Below are 16,885 nucleotides of genomic sequence, written 5' to 3' on the forward strand. Positions count from 1 at the left end.
TATCATGGGCCATATCCTGTAAATTTGTATTACATCTCCGTGTTTATGGTGAAGTATTTTGAGTGCGTTAGTGCATCTGAAGACAAATTTAAATTTAATAAATAGTTTGATAATACCATCATTAGCAGATACTGAAAATAACTATGTTGTAGTGCAAATTCCGACTGATTGGCCTCAGTAACCCTGTATTCGGGAGAGGAAAATTGGCCAGGGATCTTACTCCCGATTTAATATTCAGCAACCCCAGCTGGAAGTGCCCATGTGTAGATGTCTGATGAGAACAGGATCAAGCTTGGCAGTAGTGTGGTTGAAAAACCCTGCCTACACATACACTGTGTAAGATCATACATGAATAATGGCCTCTTGGGTGAGGTATCAGCTGGGCACCTATACAACTGTACTTGAAAGCACTGAATGCTTTCGGGGAGAAGGAGGGAGAAGAAGATGGAGGAAGAAAATAAATAGCTACTGACTTTTCTTGTGCTTCCTTCCCCTTACTATAGTGAAACACCAGGGGAGGTCTATTATCATTAGATGTCACTGAACAGAATTTTTTTTCTCCAGCAAATAAAACTTGATGGTTCCAGAGCTTTGTGGTATTCTCATTTTTCTGAGAGTAGAGCAGTGATTGCATCAGCACTAATAATAAAAATAGAAAACACTAAATATGCAACAGATCAATCAGCATCCCAGAGCTCAATATTTTGGTTGGGACCCTGTGAAATTCCAGCATTTTCGATCTTTATTTCAGATTTTCACTGGTACTGGAGTCTAGTGAATTTTAAAACAGTTATATTTTGAATAGACATTTCAACGGCCCATCATCAACAAATTATAAATACTTCAAAAAGAAAAACTGGTGACCGGCTTCCAAAAGATAGCAGACTCTGGTAAGATATTCTGCTAACTGACACTAACAACTTGCACCCCATGTCAGAAAGGAACTCATTATCATTTTTAAAAAAATGGAGAATAAACAGTACGGAGTAATAAAATACAGATTATTGTGAAAGTGAGACTTTATGAAGGTCTTTCTCATGAGATTTGAATTACCTTGTGGATTTAAATGTCCGTATTTCTGAATGAGTTGAGTTCTGAAAGATGATAATGCAGCTTATGATATTAAAGCAACATACCAAATTTATTAAATTCATTATTCAACAGAATGATAAAGGGCAGAACAGGGAGAGTGATGTCCTATGGAGAGAATTGGCAGCTCTGTAAGGAATTTGTTTTTTTGTTCCTCTACCCTTTAGATCTTTGGTATATTTTAAATAAATATTCTATTACATTAAAAAAATGGTATATAAATAATGGGGTTGGAGGTACAAAACAATAAGAGTTCTAATTCTGTGTTAGATTTGAGGAGATGGTTTTATTCCTGTTCCTGGCTGGGGTGGAGATCGCCTTTACAGAAAGTAAGTACTGTCGAAAATATAGGGACAGAGTGATCTCCTGGATGAATTTCGATCGCCTAGATGGATTGGAGAGGAATTTCCCAGATTTTTTCTCCCAAATTGGCCATTGGGTTTTTTATCTGGTTTTTCGCCTCTCCCGGGAGATCACATGGGTTCGGGTGGGATGGAGAGTGATAGAAGATTTGAGGTTAGGATCAGATCAGCCATGATCTTATTGAATGGTGGAGCAGGCTCGAGGGGCCGATTGGCCTACTCCTGCTCCTATTTCTTATGTTCTTATGTAGAACATGCTGGAACACTCAGCAGGACAGGCAGCATCTGAGAACAGAAAAAGTTAATGGTCCGTAATTTGCAGCCCCTACGGGCGTGTACGTGGTGCGTACGTGCCCATCAAGTCCATGCAAGCTCCGGGTTTAGGCATGTGAAGCGCATGTGCAAAAACCCGGAACTTGCGATCTGTCAGATCCTCTGCATCTCCAAGAAAAGGGCATCCGCGGATGGAGAGTTTCTGCCCAGCGAATGCCCGTGAAATTCTTACCACTGATAAAAGCGGGCGTAAGGCCTGCTTTTACCAGGGTAAGAGTTTAAAAAAGCATAAAAATACATTTTTAGCAATCATTTATAAATTAAAAAACCTGTGCAATAAGGTAAGTTTATTTTTAGCCCCATTAAAACATTTAAATTTATTTTTCAAAAAATAAATTTTTGTTTCAAATATTTAATTAAATGGCATTTTAATTAATTTTAAATATGTAATAATAAAAAAAATTGATGTGTAGATTTCATTGTTCATGTACTTGTGCATTGTACAATGACAATAAAGTTGAATTATTATTATTATTATTATTATTTTTTGGGGTATTCCCATTCATACTTACGGGATTTCCGTACATACAGAATTCCCATAAGCATGAATGGGGATCCCCTTCTTTCATTTGTTGAGCCGACCTACGTGATCCCAGGGGCGCTTGCGAGCTGCGTGCGCCCCTGGGATATGTGGGCCTCTACCCGCAGGTACCTGGAGAAGCCCAGGACCGCAAACCTCCGTACCTCCTGGACCACCAGGTACGCGGGCATTTTATTTGCAGATCAGAGGCATTTCCCCGTGTAAAATCTTGTGTGAATGAGTTATTTCAATTTTCCATCACCACAAGGTTGAGTTCCTTGAAATGGAGTTTTACATGATAATGAAAAACTTTTGGAGTTAGAGGTATTTATGGAGAAAGCCTACCAGCTGGATGGCTATATTTCACCATGTAAGGAACAAATTGGTTTGTGAAAATTTGATTGAAAGTGGAATTGCAGGTGTGATTGAAGTTCTTTACGATGAAGCAGTCTGAGAGTTGTAAAGCAATTATGTTCTAATTAGTTTTTTGCAATTACATCTGAGATAGAGAATAAAAACCATCTTACAATTGGACTCATTACTCATTGTTCTGTTTCCAAATAACCCATCTAACAGTGAATTGGTTATTAAAATTGTTTATTTAGTTTGTACATTTTTGAATGTTAATCATCTGTTTCTGATTAGTGATACTTCCAAAGTGTTCCATTTTCCTCCCCTACCCATCACGCAGCATCAATCTTTTTTAACCTTGAATTAGAAGAAGAATTTGGAGTGGGAGGGGGAGGATCCACTTGTCGTGGTCCACGTACGAACCAAAGACATAGGTAGAACTAGGAATGAGCTTCTGCTGAGAGATTTTGAGGACCTAAGGTCCAAATTAAAAAGCAGAACCTCAAAGGTAATAATCTCTGTTACCTGAGCCACACGCAAATTGGCATAAGGACAAACAGATCAGAGAGTTGGGGTTTTGATTCATAGGGAACTGACACCAGTACTGGGGAAAGAGGGAGCTGTTCCTTTGGGATAGTCTCCACTTTAACCGGGCTGGGACCGGTGTCCTGGTGAATCAAATAACTAGGGCTGTAGGTAGGGCTTTAAACTAAAAAGGTCAGGGGATGGGTCAGGTGAGGGGAAATTTAGAAATCTAAAGAGAAAAGTCAAGGCAATGGAGTAGCATAGCGATTTGGGTAAAGATAAGCAGTGTGTGACAGGAAGGGACAGTGAGTTTAAAGATAATTGTGCATCAGCGAGTAAGATGAAAGCAGGGAATAATGGTAAAAGGTTAAAACTAAAGGCCCTTTACCAGAATGCACAAAGCATTCATTCAAGTTAAATTCATTAGTGGCACAAATAGTGATGAATGGGTATGATCTAATAGCTATTGCAAGATGACCAGGGTTGGGAACTAAATACTCTAGGGTACTTGACATATCAGAAAAGACAGGCAGGCTGGACCAGGATTGGGGGGGGGGGGGGCGGCGGGGGAAGCTCTGATAATTAAGGATGACATAAGGACAGTAGTGAGAAAGGATCTTGGCTCAGAAGATAAAGAAGTAGACTCAGTATGGGTGGCGATAAGAGATAACAAGGGCCAAAAAAAATAGTGGTGGGAGTAGTTTATAGACCCCGTAACATTAGCTATACCATTGGACAGAGTATTAATCAAGAAACAATAGGAGCTTGTAATAAAGGTAACACAATAATCGTGGAGGACTTTAATCTGCACATAGATAGTATAGGAGTCAAGATGGCGACCGAGACGGTCCAGCGCTAGCGTGCTCTCCCTGCTTCGGGCCGCTCGCTCCCGCAACCGGAGCGAGGTGTTCAGTGAGTTGGGCGGAGGCAGCGTAGCGCATCGGGACGCAGCAGCAGCCACATCGACCCGCTAGGGCATGTCGGCTGGCTGCTCCTCAGCGGGGAAGTATTCCGACTGGGAGGAGGGGAGCCGAGCATGGCGGCCAGAGGCCGGACCAGAAGCAGGAGAAGCAGGCCCGGGCCGTCGGACTGTGGAGCCAGCGACGGTGAGGTGGAGGCCGCGGCGACTGGAGGATGTGTTCGGCGAGATGGGCGGAGGCAGCGCAGCGCATCGAGCAGCAGCAGCAGCCACGACGACTCGCAGTCCGACTGGGAGGAGGGAGCCAGGAATGGTGGCCAGAGGGTGAGTGGGAGAAGCAGGCCACCACACGTGGAGCCGAGCCGGCAACAGTGAGGAGGAGGCCACAGTGACGAGGACAGAGCGGCTGAGGGACATCGTGCTCCCACTGCCACTGGATGCCAAAGAATTGACTTTCTGAACACGGCGCTGTAAAAATTGCTGACGTGTCCCTACGGGGAGTAAGCATTCCATTGTACTAGTACATATGGCAAATAAAAATTGAATTGAGATTGGGCAAATCAAATTGGCAAAGGTAGTCTGGAGGACAAGTTCATGGAATGTATTCAAGACAGTTTCCTAGAACAATATGTCATGAAACCAACCAGGGAACAGGCTACTTTAAATCTTGATTTGTGTAATGAGACAGGGTTAATTAGTAATCGCATAGTGAACTCTCCTCTGGGGAAGAGTGATCAGAATATGATAGAATTTCACATTGTGTTTGAAAGTGACATTCTTAAGTCCGACACTAGAGTCGTAAACTTAAACAAAGCCAATTATGTAGGTATGAGGGGTGAGTTGGCTAAGGTAGATTGGGAAATTATATTAAAAGATATGACAGTAGCTAAGCACTGGTAATCATTTAAAGAAATATTCCAAAATTCTCAACGAATATACATTGCAGTGAGAAATAAAAACTCCACGGGAAAAGTGATCCATCCGTGGCTAACTAAAGAAGTTAAGGATAGTATTAGATTAAAAGAATACTAATTATGTTGCAAAGAACAGTAGTAAGCCTGAGTATTGGGAGATCTTTAGAAACCAGCAAAGGATGACCAAAAAAATGATTAAAAGGGAGAAAATAGAATATGAGAATAAATTAGCAAGAAATATAAAAACAGATTGTAAGAGTTTCGACAAGTATGTAAAAAGGAAAAGAGTTGCAAAAGTAAGTAAAATAAAAAAAGTAAGTGTTGGTCACTTAGAGGCTCAGACAGGAGAAATTATATTGGGGAACAAGGAAATGGCAGAGACTTTAAACAAATATTTTGTATCTGTCTTCACAGTGGAAGACGCAAAAAGTATATTGGGGAACCAAGGAGCTAATGAGAGTGAGGAACTTAAAGTAATTAATATAATTAGAGAAAAAGTACTTGAGAAACTAATGGGACTAAACGCTGACAAATCCTCTGGCCTGACAGCCTATATCCTAAGGTTCTAAAAGAGGTGGCTGCATTGATTTATGATCTTCCAAAATTCCCAGATTCAGGAACGGTACCAGCGGATTGGAAGGTAGCAAATGTAACCCCACTATTCAAGAAAGGAGGGAGAGAGAAAACAGGGAACTACAGGCCAGTTTGTCTGACATTAGTCATTGGGAAAATGCTGGAATCCATTATTAAGGAAGTGGTAACAAAGTACTTAGAAAATCATAACATGATCAGGCAGAGTCGACAAGGTTTTATGAAAGGGAAATCATGTTTGACAAATTTATTAGAGTTTTTTGAGGATGTAACTAACAGGGTAGATAAAGGGGAACCAGTGGATGTAGTATATTTGGATTTGCAAAAGGCATTCGATAAGGTGCTGCATAAAAGGATGTTAAGCAAGATAAGTGCACATGGGGTTGGTGGCAATGTATTAGCATGGATAAAGGATTGGTTAGCAGACAAAAAATAGAGAGTAGGGATAAATGAGACATTTTCAGATTGGCAGGCTGTAACTAGTGGGGTGCTACAAGGATCAGTGCTTGGGCCTCAGCTATTTACAATATATATTAATGACTTGGATGAATGGACCGAGTGCAATGTATCCAAGTTTGCTGACGATACAAAGCTAAGTGGAAAAGTAAGACGTGAGGAGGATGCAAAGAGTCTGCAAAGGGATATAGACAGGTTAAGTGAATGGGCAATAATGTGGCAGATGGAGTATAATGTGGGGAAAGATGAGGTTCTTCCCTTTGGTAGGACGAATGGAAAAACAGAATACTTTTTAAATGGCGAGAAACTATTAAATGTTGGTGTTCAGGGAGATTTAGGTGTCCAAGTACAAGAAATACAGAGAGTTAGCATGCAGGTACAGCAAGCCATTAGGAAGGCAAATGGCATGTTGGCCTTTATTGCTAGAGGGTTGGAGTACAAGAATAAGGAAGTCTTGCTATAATTGTATAGGGTTTTGGTGAGACCACACCTGGAGTACTGTGCACAGTTTTCATCTCATTTAAGGAAGGATATACTTGCCTTAGTGGCGGTGCGACGACGGTTCACTAGATTGATTCTAGGGATGAGAGGGTTGTCCTATGAGGAGAGATTGAGTAGATTGGGCCTATACTCTATGGAGTTTAGAAGAATGAGAGGTGATCTCATTGAAATATATAAGATTCTGAGGGTGATTTGCAGGATGAATGCTGAGAGATTGTTTCCGCTGACTGGAGTGTCCAGAACTAGAAGACCTGCTCTCAGGATAAGGGGCCGGCCTTTTAAGACTGAGATGAGGAGGAATTTCTTCACTCAGAGGGTTGTAAATCTTTGGAATTCTCTGCCCCAAAGTGCTGTGGATGCTCAGTCGTTGAGTATATTCAAGATTGAGATGGATAGATTTTTGGACTCCAGAGGAATCAAGGGATATAGGGATAGGGCAGGAAAGAGGAATTGAGGTCGAAGATCAGCCATGATCTTATTGAATGGCCTACTCCTGCTCCTAATTCTTATAAATGGAATAATTTGTAGAGATCCATGAGCAGTTGGTGAAAATGAAGGGTTAGAGGTAACATACCTCTATGGGAAATAGACATGTTAACATGAGAGGGGGACGGTGGGGAGTAGAAATTGGAGGCTTTAGCACCAGCTGCTATTACCATGAAATGGCAAAATGACAGCACCCGGCGCTCTTCCGCCAGCTGTTGGCGGATCCATTGGTGCGGGCCATTTTGGAGCTGCCGGTAAACACGAGTGCCAGGGAGATTTAAATGAAAGAAATTGTGATGTCAGCGAGTGTGTAACGCTCACTTGACGCCTGATCTCCAACATTGCATTTAGCCATTATACTAACCATCAGTGCAGAACAACGGCAGGAAGAGTTGTTGTCTACCAGCAGGAAGCAGGCTGCAGCAGCGATATTTACAAGCATCATCACCAATCAGTTGCACTTGACATGGTTCTGCAGTTTCAGTGGCTGTCTGCTACTTCCTGCAACTGAAACAGCTTTCTTTAGTTATTTCAAGGTTTTTTGGCAACAGGGAGTGTTATTTCACGTGCAGAAGTCCCTCATCTTTTAAAGGCTTCTGCCCATATCACTTGCTCATATCACTTGCTCATGGCCATGGGGGCTGTACTGGCATTTGACCTCTCCCTCCAGTATCTACGTCAGAGGGAGCGGTGGAGTGAGGAAGATGGGAACCTGCACGCAGAGGCAGGAGGAGAAGGGCCATGAGGGCTGTCAACAGGACGCCTTACCCACCGAGGGTCTTCCTGAAGCTCATCTCCTACCTTCAATTAAGCGAGGAGCAGTGTCTCAGGAGGCTACGCTTCAGCAAGGAGGTGGTCACAGAACTCTGCCACCTCCTGCAACCAGACCTGCAGCCTGAGAGCATGGCGACCACGGCTCTCTCAGTGACAGTTGAAGTCACCGTGACACACCACATTCCCATAATACCATCCCTGTGTCACAGAATATCACATTGCTCTCCTGGGCACATAGCTGAAATGAGACACACCACAAAAGATTCCAAACACAATTATTAAATTTATCAATAATCACAAGACACAAATTTACAATTATACTATTAACTAATCACCCTTGTGCAATCCCTTAGGGGGGGATTTTTCAGGGGCTCAGAAGGCGCGTCGGTGGTGTGTCGGGTGGGGAAAAAATATTTCTGACAGCGGGTCGGGAAACTGCTGTCATCCCGCCACCACGCTACTTTCCCAGATGGCGGGTCTGTCAGCGCTGAACAGACCCGACACGTAGCGACAGGGGAGGCAATTTAGGTCATAATGACCTAGTTAACAGCCCATGAAATGGTATTTTGAGCTCACCTTACCATTTTACAAGGTCGCCCACGGGGTCCACACTGCTCAGGATCACGTCAGGTAAGGAGGTCGGGAGCTGAATCAGCATGGGATCATCTCATTACTTGAAAGCTACAAATGTTCTATAAAAGCTCCCCTCTCACAGCTGTTCACATTCCAAGCTCAGAAGCTGTTGCTTACTGCATTTGGAAGACAGATTGAGCTTTATGCAGGTTGCAAGTATTTGGAGCAAACTCTCTATCCAGTGTCACCTCATTGGAACAACATCTCTCACCATTGACAGATTGTTTCTGTCATCTCTAGTTCACCTGCCATCTATTACATCAGCATCGGTGCCCTTGAAACTATCTCACATTGGTCCTCAGAATCCCACCACAATCAGCCCCAACACTAGCAGCACCAGGCACACCAGCAGCACCAACAACAACACCAACCTTCTCTGCAATCAACTGATGCTGCCCAGGGCATCAGCACCCAGCCACGTTGCTGCCCTGGAGGGCAGGGATGGCCTCTCCATGGCCAGATTTACTTCACTTGACGCTGTACACCCTGGCTCACACATAATGCGCCAGATTGGCACCACCCCACACCAACACCATAAAGCATCCTTACAATGGCCAAGCCATTCCTTTCACACTCATGACCATTGTGAGGTTACCGTTATGTCTCACCATTCACAGCAGCTGACTCATTTCCAAAAGTGCACACAAATCTGTCCAAGAACGTAAAGTTTTGAAAATAAAGGTTTCAATGTTTGACACCACATTAACAGAAATTTTACATGAACATTGGCTAAAACATCCAAGTGCCTACCCTTGTATGTTGTTAGTTGGTATGATTGGACTAGGATGAGGGTGAGTATAAGGGGTGGCTAGTGAGATGGGGAAGTGATAATGTAGATAGAGGGGGATGGGTGGAGGTGCAAGGTAAGTTGGTGTGTGTAAGGGTGTGCAGGAGTAGGGTAGGGAAGGCAGAGTGATAGGGATGTGATGAGTGGCACAGCAGGATGAGGTTGAGTGTGGCTTTGCAGTAACGTTTCATGATCTACTGAGATCATTGAAAGGCTGGCGCCACTGCACCCAGGTCCTCCTAATGACATCCCTGCTTGTGCCCTCTTCTGCCATGTGCAACCAGGCTGCCTTGATCTCCTGGGGAGGTCTCGTCCACCCATGGGAAGAGAGGATGGCCTTCCTGTGTGCTGTGACACCCTCCATATGGAGGGAATCATGGGAGAGCCTGGGTGCAGCCGTGCACCTCTGTGCAATGTTGCATCTCTGTGCAGTGCTTGTCAGTGTTTGCAGCACCTCAATGCTGTAGAACACGGACAACACAACTGTCAAAATAAATTTGCGCGTGCTCCCTTTAAGGAAACCAGCTGATGATGTGTTGACACCATCAGACCCACTTCCTCGAATTGGCCAGAAAATGCGCTGGGCAGGCTTAAAAAGCCCACTCACAGTAAAATCGTTCTACAGAGTGGGCTGGAGCCAGCAGCAGGTTCGGGACCCGCCACCGACGTCGCCCGCCTTGCTATTGCACCCATCATTTCTGTGTGCATGCCCATCACCCTGTGCAGCAGAACTCGCGCGTGAACTTGCCCTCCGGGAAGTTTGCCCCCTGGTCTTGCTGCAGCCCACTCATGCCCGGTGTATCACCCAGTGCAGAAATCGCTTCTACACTAGCCTCTAAGGTTCGCGTAGTGCCAGTTTCTGAGCTGGTGTCTGCAAGTGAGAGATGCAGTGATGCTGTATCTTCTTCCTCCTCCTCTTCTCCTGCCTCACTCTCTGTGGTGCCCTCGGCGGCAGGCTGCTCGGCTGCTTGTTGATTATCTGAAAGCACAAAGACACAAGATTCCGGTTATGATGAGGGTGGTGGGGGGATGGGGGGAGGGGTGGGGAGGAAACCAGAAATACATGCATACAGCATGAGAAGCTTGAAAGTGAGAAAAGATTGTGGGCTGAGTTGGAAGTGGGATGTGAGAAGAAGGATTAGGACTGACCATACTGTTGTTGCCCCCAAAAAGTTTGAACCTTGGCCTCAAACACGTGGCGCCAAATGATCTCAAGCCCTTGCTCCTCATGCTGGCTTAGGTGTTGAAGGTCCACCTGGCCCCCTCCTGTCTGCTCTTGCTCCCGGCGGTTATGTGCGACCTTGGCCTGCAAGAGAAAGAGAAGTTTTGAGTGAGTTTAGTGCAATGTGTTTGGGTGATGTGCCTGCCATAGTTGAATAGCTGTTGTTGTGTACAAGGTGTGAGATGTGTGTGTCAGTGTTGATAGGTGGAGATTGTTGCTTTGTGAGTGCTGGGGGCGTGGAAGTGTGTGAAGCTTGTGGTGCAAATGGTGGTATGTGGCATTTGCTGAAGCTTTCACTCACCTTGACCACCCGTAGGAGGTCGTTGAACTTCTTCCAACACTGACTGTGGGTCCTGGGGACAACAGTGCTGGCCATGATGTGGTCTGCTATCTCACGCTACATGGTCTTGGATGTGTGTGGCGAGTGCCTCCTGCCAGTTTGTGGGTATAGCACTGCCCGCCCCCTCTCCACCGCGAAGACCAATGCCTCAAGAGCTTAGTCGGAGAACCTACGGGCTCTCTCCCGCCATCTATGCTTCACCATCACTACTTGTAAGTGTTACTTCTCTGTCCGCCTCATCACTGTGCTGTTGAGGCAACTGAACAGCCTTGCAGCCTAACAATGAGGGGCTGCAGCATTAATGCACCTTCCCTTTAAGTAGTGGAAAAAGCCTGTGATAATCATGACTGTGAATAAGACCGTCCCCGATATTGGTCCACCTGTTCAGTGTAACGCCACTGAGCAGCAGTTTTTGCGCTGAAATCATGACTAAAATCATGTTAATGAAGAGTGAGGATGAATTTTTCATCTTAACCAGACCATTTTCAGGTGACGCAGCTTAACCTCATTTAGTCTTAACACTGCCACTTTCTTGGCTATATCCAATTTTTAGCCCTCATTATAGTAACTTTAAAATATGTTGCATGAAAGAAATTGGCACCTTCCATACCAACTTTATTTGTAAGGTAGTTGGAACAGACCCATCATAAAACAATGAGCAGAAATGTGGGTTTGAGCTATCATGAGATGAACAGTAGATAGCAGGAACTCCTGAACCAATATGGTGAGCAGCACAGTTTACGATAAAACATGAGTGCATTGACATGATGCTTCTGACTACTGCAAGTTTACACAGTATGCCCCAGAAAATGTTGGTTCCACCAGCTAGTGACACAGAGCTTCAGCAGCAACTGCGACCCAATCATTGTAGACATTGAGCCTTGGACAAATGAACATGTATTCTCATACTCCATTCCAGGTAATGCCTTCTAGCAGCTGATGACCCAACCCTCAGAATTTCCTTATCAGCTATGCAACAAACATCTGTTGTCAGCATGGTGGCAGGACATATGCAGGACTACTTGAAATGTGCTGGCTATTCTGATGTTCTACATGTCCAATGATGTGTACTAAACTTACCTATCATCAGCTGCTTCAGATTCTCATGCAAGGGGCTTTGACAAAAATACCAGCCTGCCAAGAGGATGACTTCCACCTTCCAAGGAACAATTTGTCTGGTGTAGGCTGTAATTCCCCTTCCTGGAAATATTTCAATTTAACAAATGCACTTCACAGCTTGGTCGTGGATCTCTCAAATGAGCAAAGGGATGCTCTCCCATTGCATGTCTCTGAGTTCTGAACCATTCAGGAGAACTGTTTAGATCCTTGCCTCGTAATCTGTAAGCCTAACCTGCGGTGCAACTTTGCTATCATTGAAGAAGGAAATAGAGACCAAAAACCCGACGGTGCTGCAGTGGGACACCTGTTGAAGCTCTAGGAGGAAGAGGCACAGTTAATATAAAATAGTCACTAATAAATCCAATAGGGAATTTAGGAGAAACTTCTTTACCCAGAGAGTGGTTAGAATGTGGAATTTGCTACCACAGGGAGTAGTTGAGGTGAATACCATAGATGCATTTAAGGGGAAGCTGGATAAACACATGAGGGAGAAAGGAATCGAAGGTTATGCTGATAGGGTGAGATGAAGAAGGGTGGGAGGAGGCTCGTGTGGAGCAGAAACACTGGTATGGACCAGTTGGGCCGAATGGCCTGTTTCTGTGCTGTACGTTCTGTGTAAGATTTTTTCTTTAAAAGAAACTGCTCTCCATGAGCAAGGCCCTCCTAAAACAAGTACGGGGCCTGAAGAAAGGAGAGGTGCCCACAACTAGGTCCTCTTGCTCCAAACAGTGGTAGTCGATGGGGTCAGCAGTAGTTGAGCAGGAGGCAGTGCTATTGGTCAGGCTTCAGACTCCCCACTGTTATTTAAACAAAGCAGGGTCAGCAAGGTGTGGGAAGCGAGGGAAAATTTACTGCAGGATTGGTAGGGATGAGGATGCAGCGCGAGGCCTCTCTGCATGATTTTCCTTCATTTACCACTGCTATACAGCCCAATTTTGTCTTATAGCTTTATGTCATGTTAAAATCCCCTTACTATGTGCACAGCACAGTTATCCAGCCTCCATCCAAATAGCCTCTTACCATAACCTGACAGGTCAGACACCAACTCATTATAATCCTCTCTCCAGAGCCCAAGGATGCCCTCATGGGTTTGTTGAGGAGCACCAGACTTGTCAGTCATTGGCATTAGCCCCAAGGAACCCTTTTGACATGACTGACGGCAGATTTTAGCCAATTGAAAATTGATTTAGGATCATTTTTCTGTAATTGCTCACCGTAGTGGATGAACCCACTGATCCTGCTTCATCTCCCTAATGAGCTTCTTAGCCTGATAACGTGCTGCATCATAATTTACCTTTGCAGCAGCTTTTGATTAGTGCAAAGAGCTTTCAAGTACCATTTTAAATATCCTTTGCTTTTGTCTAACTGTACGCTGAATGCTTTGAATAGTGAGCATGTTTCTTTCATAAAATTCTATATCATTTCTGCTAAACAAAGCTGTGTATTCCTGATGAAGAAAATGATAACCCAGCCACAAATAAATATTGCTTCACAATGCTTTTAAATTTATAATAATATTTACAAAATTTGTTAGAGATTCCATTTTTTTTCAGTTTCTTGAAACTTGGTCGCAGTATTCATGGTTTATGGAACATATTAGCAAAAGCTAAAAAGCTTTGCGAAGATATTAAGTGGAAATTCAGAATACTTGCTAAACCATATGTGAATAATTCCCATAGAACTCAAAACTGTCAAATGTTGCATCTGTCTTAGTGATGAGAGAGATTTGCCAAAGACAGTAGGAGGTATCAAGAGTTTGTTGTCTATCATTTTTTGAATAAACTATTCCTAAAGAATGTATATTTTCACTTGCACAGAAAATTTATTTCATCACCTTTGTGAGTCTTTTGTTCAGAATGTCTGAAAAGTGGGATCCCCTCCAGCAGTAAAAACAAATCCCAGAAGGAGCAATGTGAATTATTTCCTTTACCCTATCACTGTGCTGTCACAATAATCTGATTGCGTAAAGTTCAATGTTCTGTTTGTCTGTGTGAAATCAGAACAAAAAGAGAAAACTGGACTTGCTGTTACAGATCTCCTGTGGGAGAAAGTGGATGTGAGAGACTTGCATCATATTTTCTACACTAAAATTAGATATCTCCAAAAGGGAGAAAAAACTAACTTGCATTACTTGTAAGATTACGCCATTTTTGTAACCCTTTGGGTTTACTTCGGTTTAGTTGTCTTGTAGTGCATGTGGATTAATGCTGATTAATTTTCACCCTTTGTACCTCTCCAGATTCTGGTCAGTGACTCATGGCTGTGCACTAGTCTGAACTAAAGCTCAGTGGAATCACAGGAGAAATCTTAACATTTCCTTTTGGGTCTTGTTTGATCTCCCAAGCACTGAAGATGCTACTAAACAGAAGAACTGTCCTATTATGTTTGCTGTGCTGGTCCAAGTGGAGCTCATCAATGGAGATTCCAGAAGAGGGTAAGACAATATTAATTTAAAAACTTGCTTTCTACATTATGTTCATTGTTCTGGAGATCTGGTTTTAAGTGTGGACTCACATGTGATACTCCCCTTCCCATGCAGTCAAAAATGAATGATTAATTTTGGAAAATGTTTGTAAAATAGAATGCTGTCAGTGTGTCACCATTATCCTGGGCAGCCGCTTAGATGGAACAGTTGGAAATTATTTGCAAAAGGAACCGGTTGGAATTTGCATTCAATATTGTAACAGTAGTCGCCTGGTCCCTCACTGTGATGAAAAGCACAGTACTCAAAACGTTTGTAAACTGATGTAAATGCAATCTTAAAAATCAGTGCACATATAAACTAAGAAAGTTTATTTAGTAATCAGAAGTTAGTGTTAAAAAAATCCTTTTTTTTTGCAAAGAACTCTGCAACAGAATCCTATCAGGCTTTTGTAATTTTGTGATCCAGTTACAACCAGCTACTGACATACAATAAATTATTGATGAGACTTGATCCATTATTCAGGCTTTTAATGTAGCTGCCAGGCATGGCGGCATAAATGTTCATTAACATGACACACCGTATATGCAGTGTAAAAAAAACTAGTCATTTATAATGAGAAGGATAACTGATCAATGAATGAAGTGGCTGTCATTGTGGTTTCATAAATATAATGTTACAACTGAGTTCAGTGTATTACACATTACTAATTGCTGGATTTTCTGCTAATAGTGTTTATGGTTTTCTTTTTAATTACAAAGCCATGTAAACATATGACAGTAATATACAAAATGCACTGTTTTGTAAAAGTGGCTTAAGATAAAATGGCATATGACTGAAGATGTCCAAATTTTTCAATAATTTAACTTTTTAATTTTCCTAAGTAAATTAATGTATAAGATAACAGGACATCTGAGAAAAATGTCAAGTGGATTAATCACTCAGCTGCTTTCAGTGTTGAGTGTCATGGATCTAATTTGTGTGAAGTAATATTACAGTGTAATTATAGGAAATTAAATTAATTTTTAGCTATTAAATTGTCAGATTAGTTTGAACTGTAACCTTAAATTTTTACTGGATTGCTCTGCCTCTCGTGACACAAAGCAAGGATTTAGACTCCATTGTAACATATTTTTCAAAGTAGGTTTCAAAGGGCGGAGTTCCACCAGAAGCCAGATGTTGCCACGAGAATTGCCAATTCTATCATGCCACTAGCAACATGCTTTAATATTGACGCTTGTCTGGTCTCAGTCACGGAGCACTGGATACCTGTATTTACACTGTTAAAACTGATCATCTTAGCCCAGCAGTAGAATCGTAAACCAACAAATAAGCGAACAGCAAGAAACTAAACTATCATATCACCTGGTTGCTGGCTATTAATACTTTCAACCAGAAAACAACAAAATTATGCATCCTTAAATTATAACAAGCTATATAAATTTTAAAAAATAAAGGTCTATTTATAATAATAATTGAAGGTATTGAATGACAATAACTTCCGCATTTTCAAATGTGATTTTATTAAGCTTTGCACAGATTTCATATATATATAGATAAATTAACCTGAAATTACAGGATTGCAAAAATTTGTGTAGTTACAGCATGGAGTAGCAGTATCCAATGGGGACAATAAATTGTCCATCACCATCTATAAATATATAAGTTTGCATTAATTTTAGGGGTAGCAGGTGAACAAGTGCATCTGGGAAATACTTTTAAAATGGTCCATTGCATCTTTACCCTTGCATCTCACAAATAGACTTTATGCTCATTGGTTTTGAAATACTAAAGAAAATGCAAATTAGACAATGTGAAGAATGTAATAATTGTTTCCATTTTCCCTTTGCTTACCCTGGATCTAAAGCTTTTGTTCAAGAAAAAAGTAAGTTAACCTGCTGAATTTCAGTACATCACTTGTTTTCTTTGTTTTCTCTAATCCAGAATTGTTTTTAATAAGTGATCTGTATCCTTAAATGAAGTCACACCCTCTAAATCAATACATGATGTATAGACTGTTAATACAGACTTCAAATTCCCTGAAATTGGGATTACACAATACAATACATTTCTTGTCTGATAATTGATTCCCCTCTCACCTCTAATCCCTTCCACTTTGCTCTCTCACACACTTTTTCTCTCTGCATCCTCAGGAATTTGAAATCAAAATTAATCACACTGTCTCTTGCTCCATCTCTATCTTTCCAAAGAGTTCTGAGTTGCGAAATTCCTTGGGCTGGATTTTGTCAATGGGAAGCTTTTGGAGGCGGGACTGCAGCTTGCCGGCTTTCAATCCCACCTCCATCAGCTTCTGGCCAACCAGCGGGATTTTCCCCTGATTGACCATGTTAAGCCCACCCAGTGGGCTCAGTAGGCCAATTAGGGGGAAGTCAGTGACAGAGCCCATCAACGTCTGACATGCCATCTGTCAAGGTTTGTTGAAAGAAGAAATGTCAGCGTTTGACAGCTCTGTGAAGCTGTCAAACACTGACATTCTGTGTAGTTTGATGAGCCCTTGTGTTCAGGACTCATCAAACCTTT

At 42.5% G+C, this 16,885-nt stretch overlaps 1 protein-coding gene across 14 annotated transcripts in view; it reads left to right on the top strand.

Annotated features, from left to right (window-relative positions):
- chl1b (cell adhesion molecule L1-like b) overlaps positions 1 to 16,885 on the top strand; it is a 1,240,677-nt gene that overhangs the window by 550,029 nt on the left and 673,763 nt on the right. For 13 of the 14 annotated variants that reach the window (XM_086001404.1, XM_086001409.1, XM_086001398.1 and 10 more), the window contains 2 exons: positions 14,162 to 14,356; positions 16,212 to 16,229. In XM_086001404.1, coding sequence (XP_085857530.1) covers positions 14,275 to 14,356; positions 16,212 to 16,229 — 100 coding nt within the window. In that variant the 5' untranslated portion in view covers positions 14,162 to 14,274. The remainder of the gene's footprint in view (positions 1 to 14,161; positions 14,357 to 16,211; positions 16,230 to 16,885) is intronic. The other variant, XM_086001405.1, reaches the window with a different exon arrangement.

The sequence above is a fragment of the Somniosus microcephalus genome, chromosome 11 (assembly GCF_052327205.1).
Source record: "Somniosus microcephalus isolate GS21.2 chromosome 11, FLI_Smic_1.0, whole genome shotgun sequence".
NCBI lineage: Eukaryota > Metazoa > Chordata > Chondrichthyes > Squaliformes > Somniosidae > Somniosus > Somniosus microcephalus.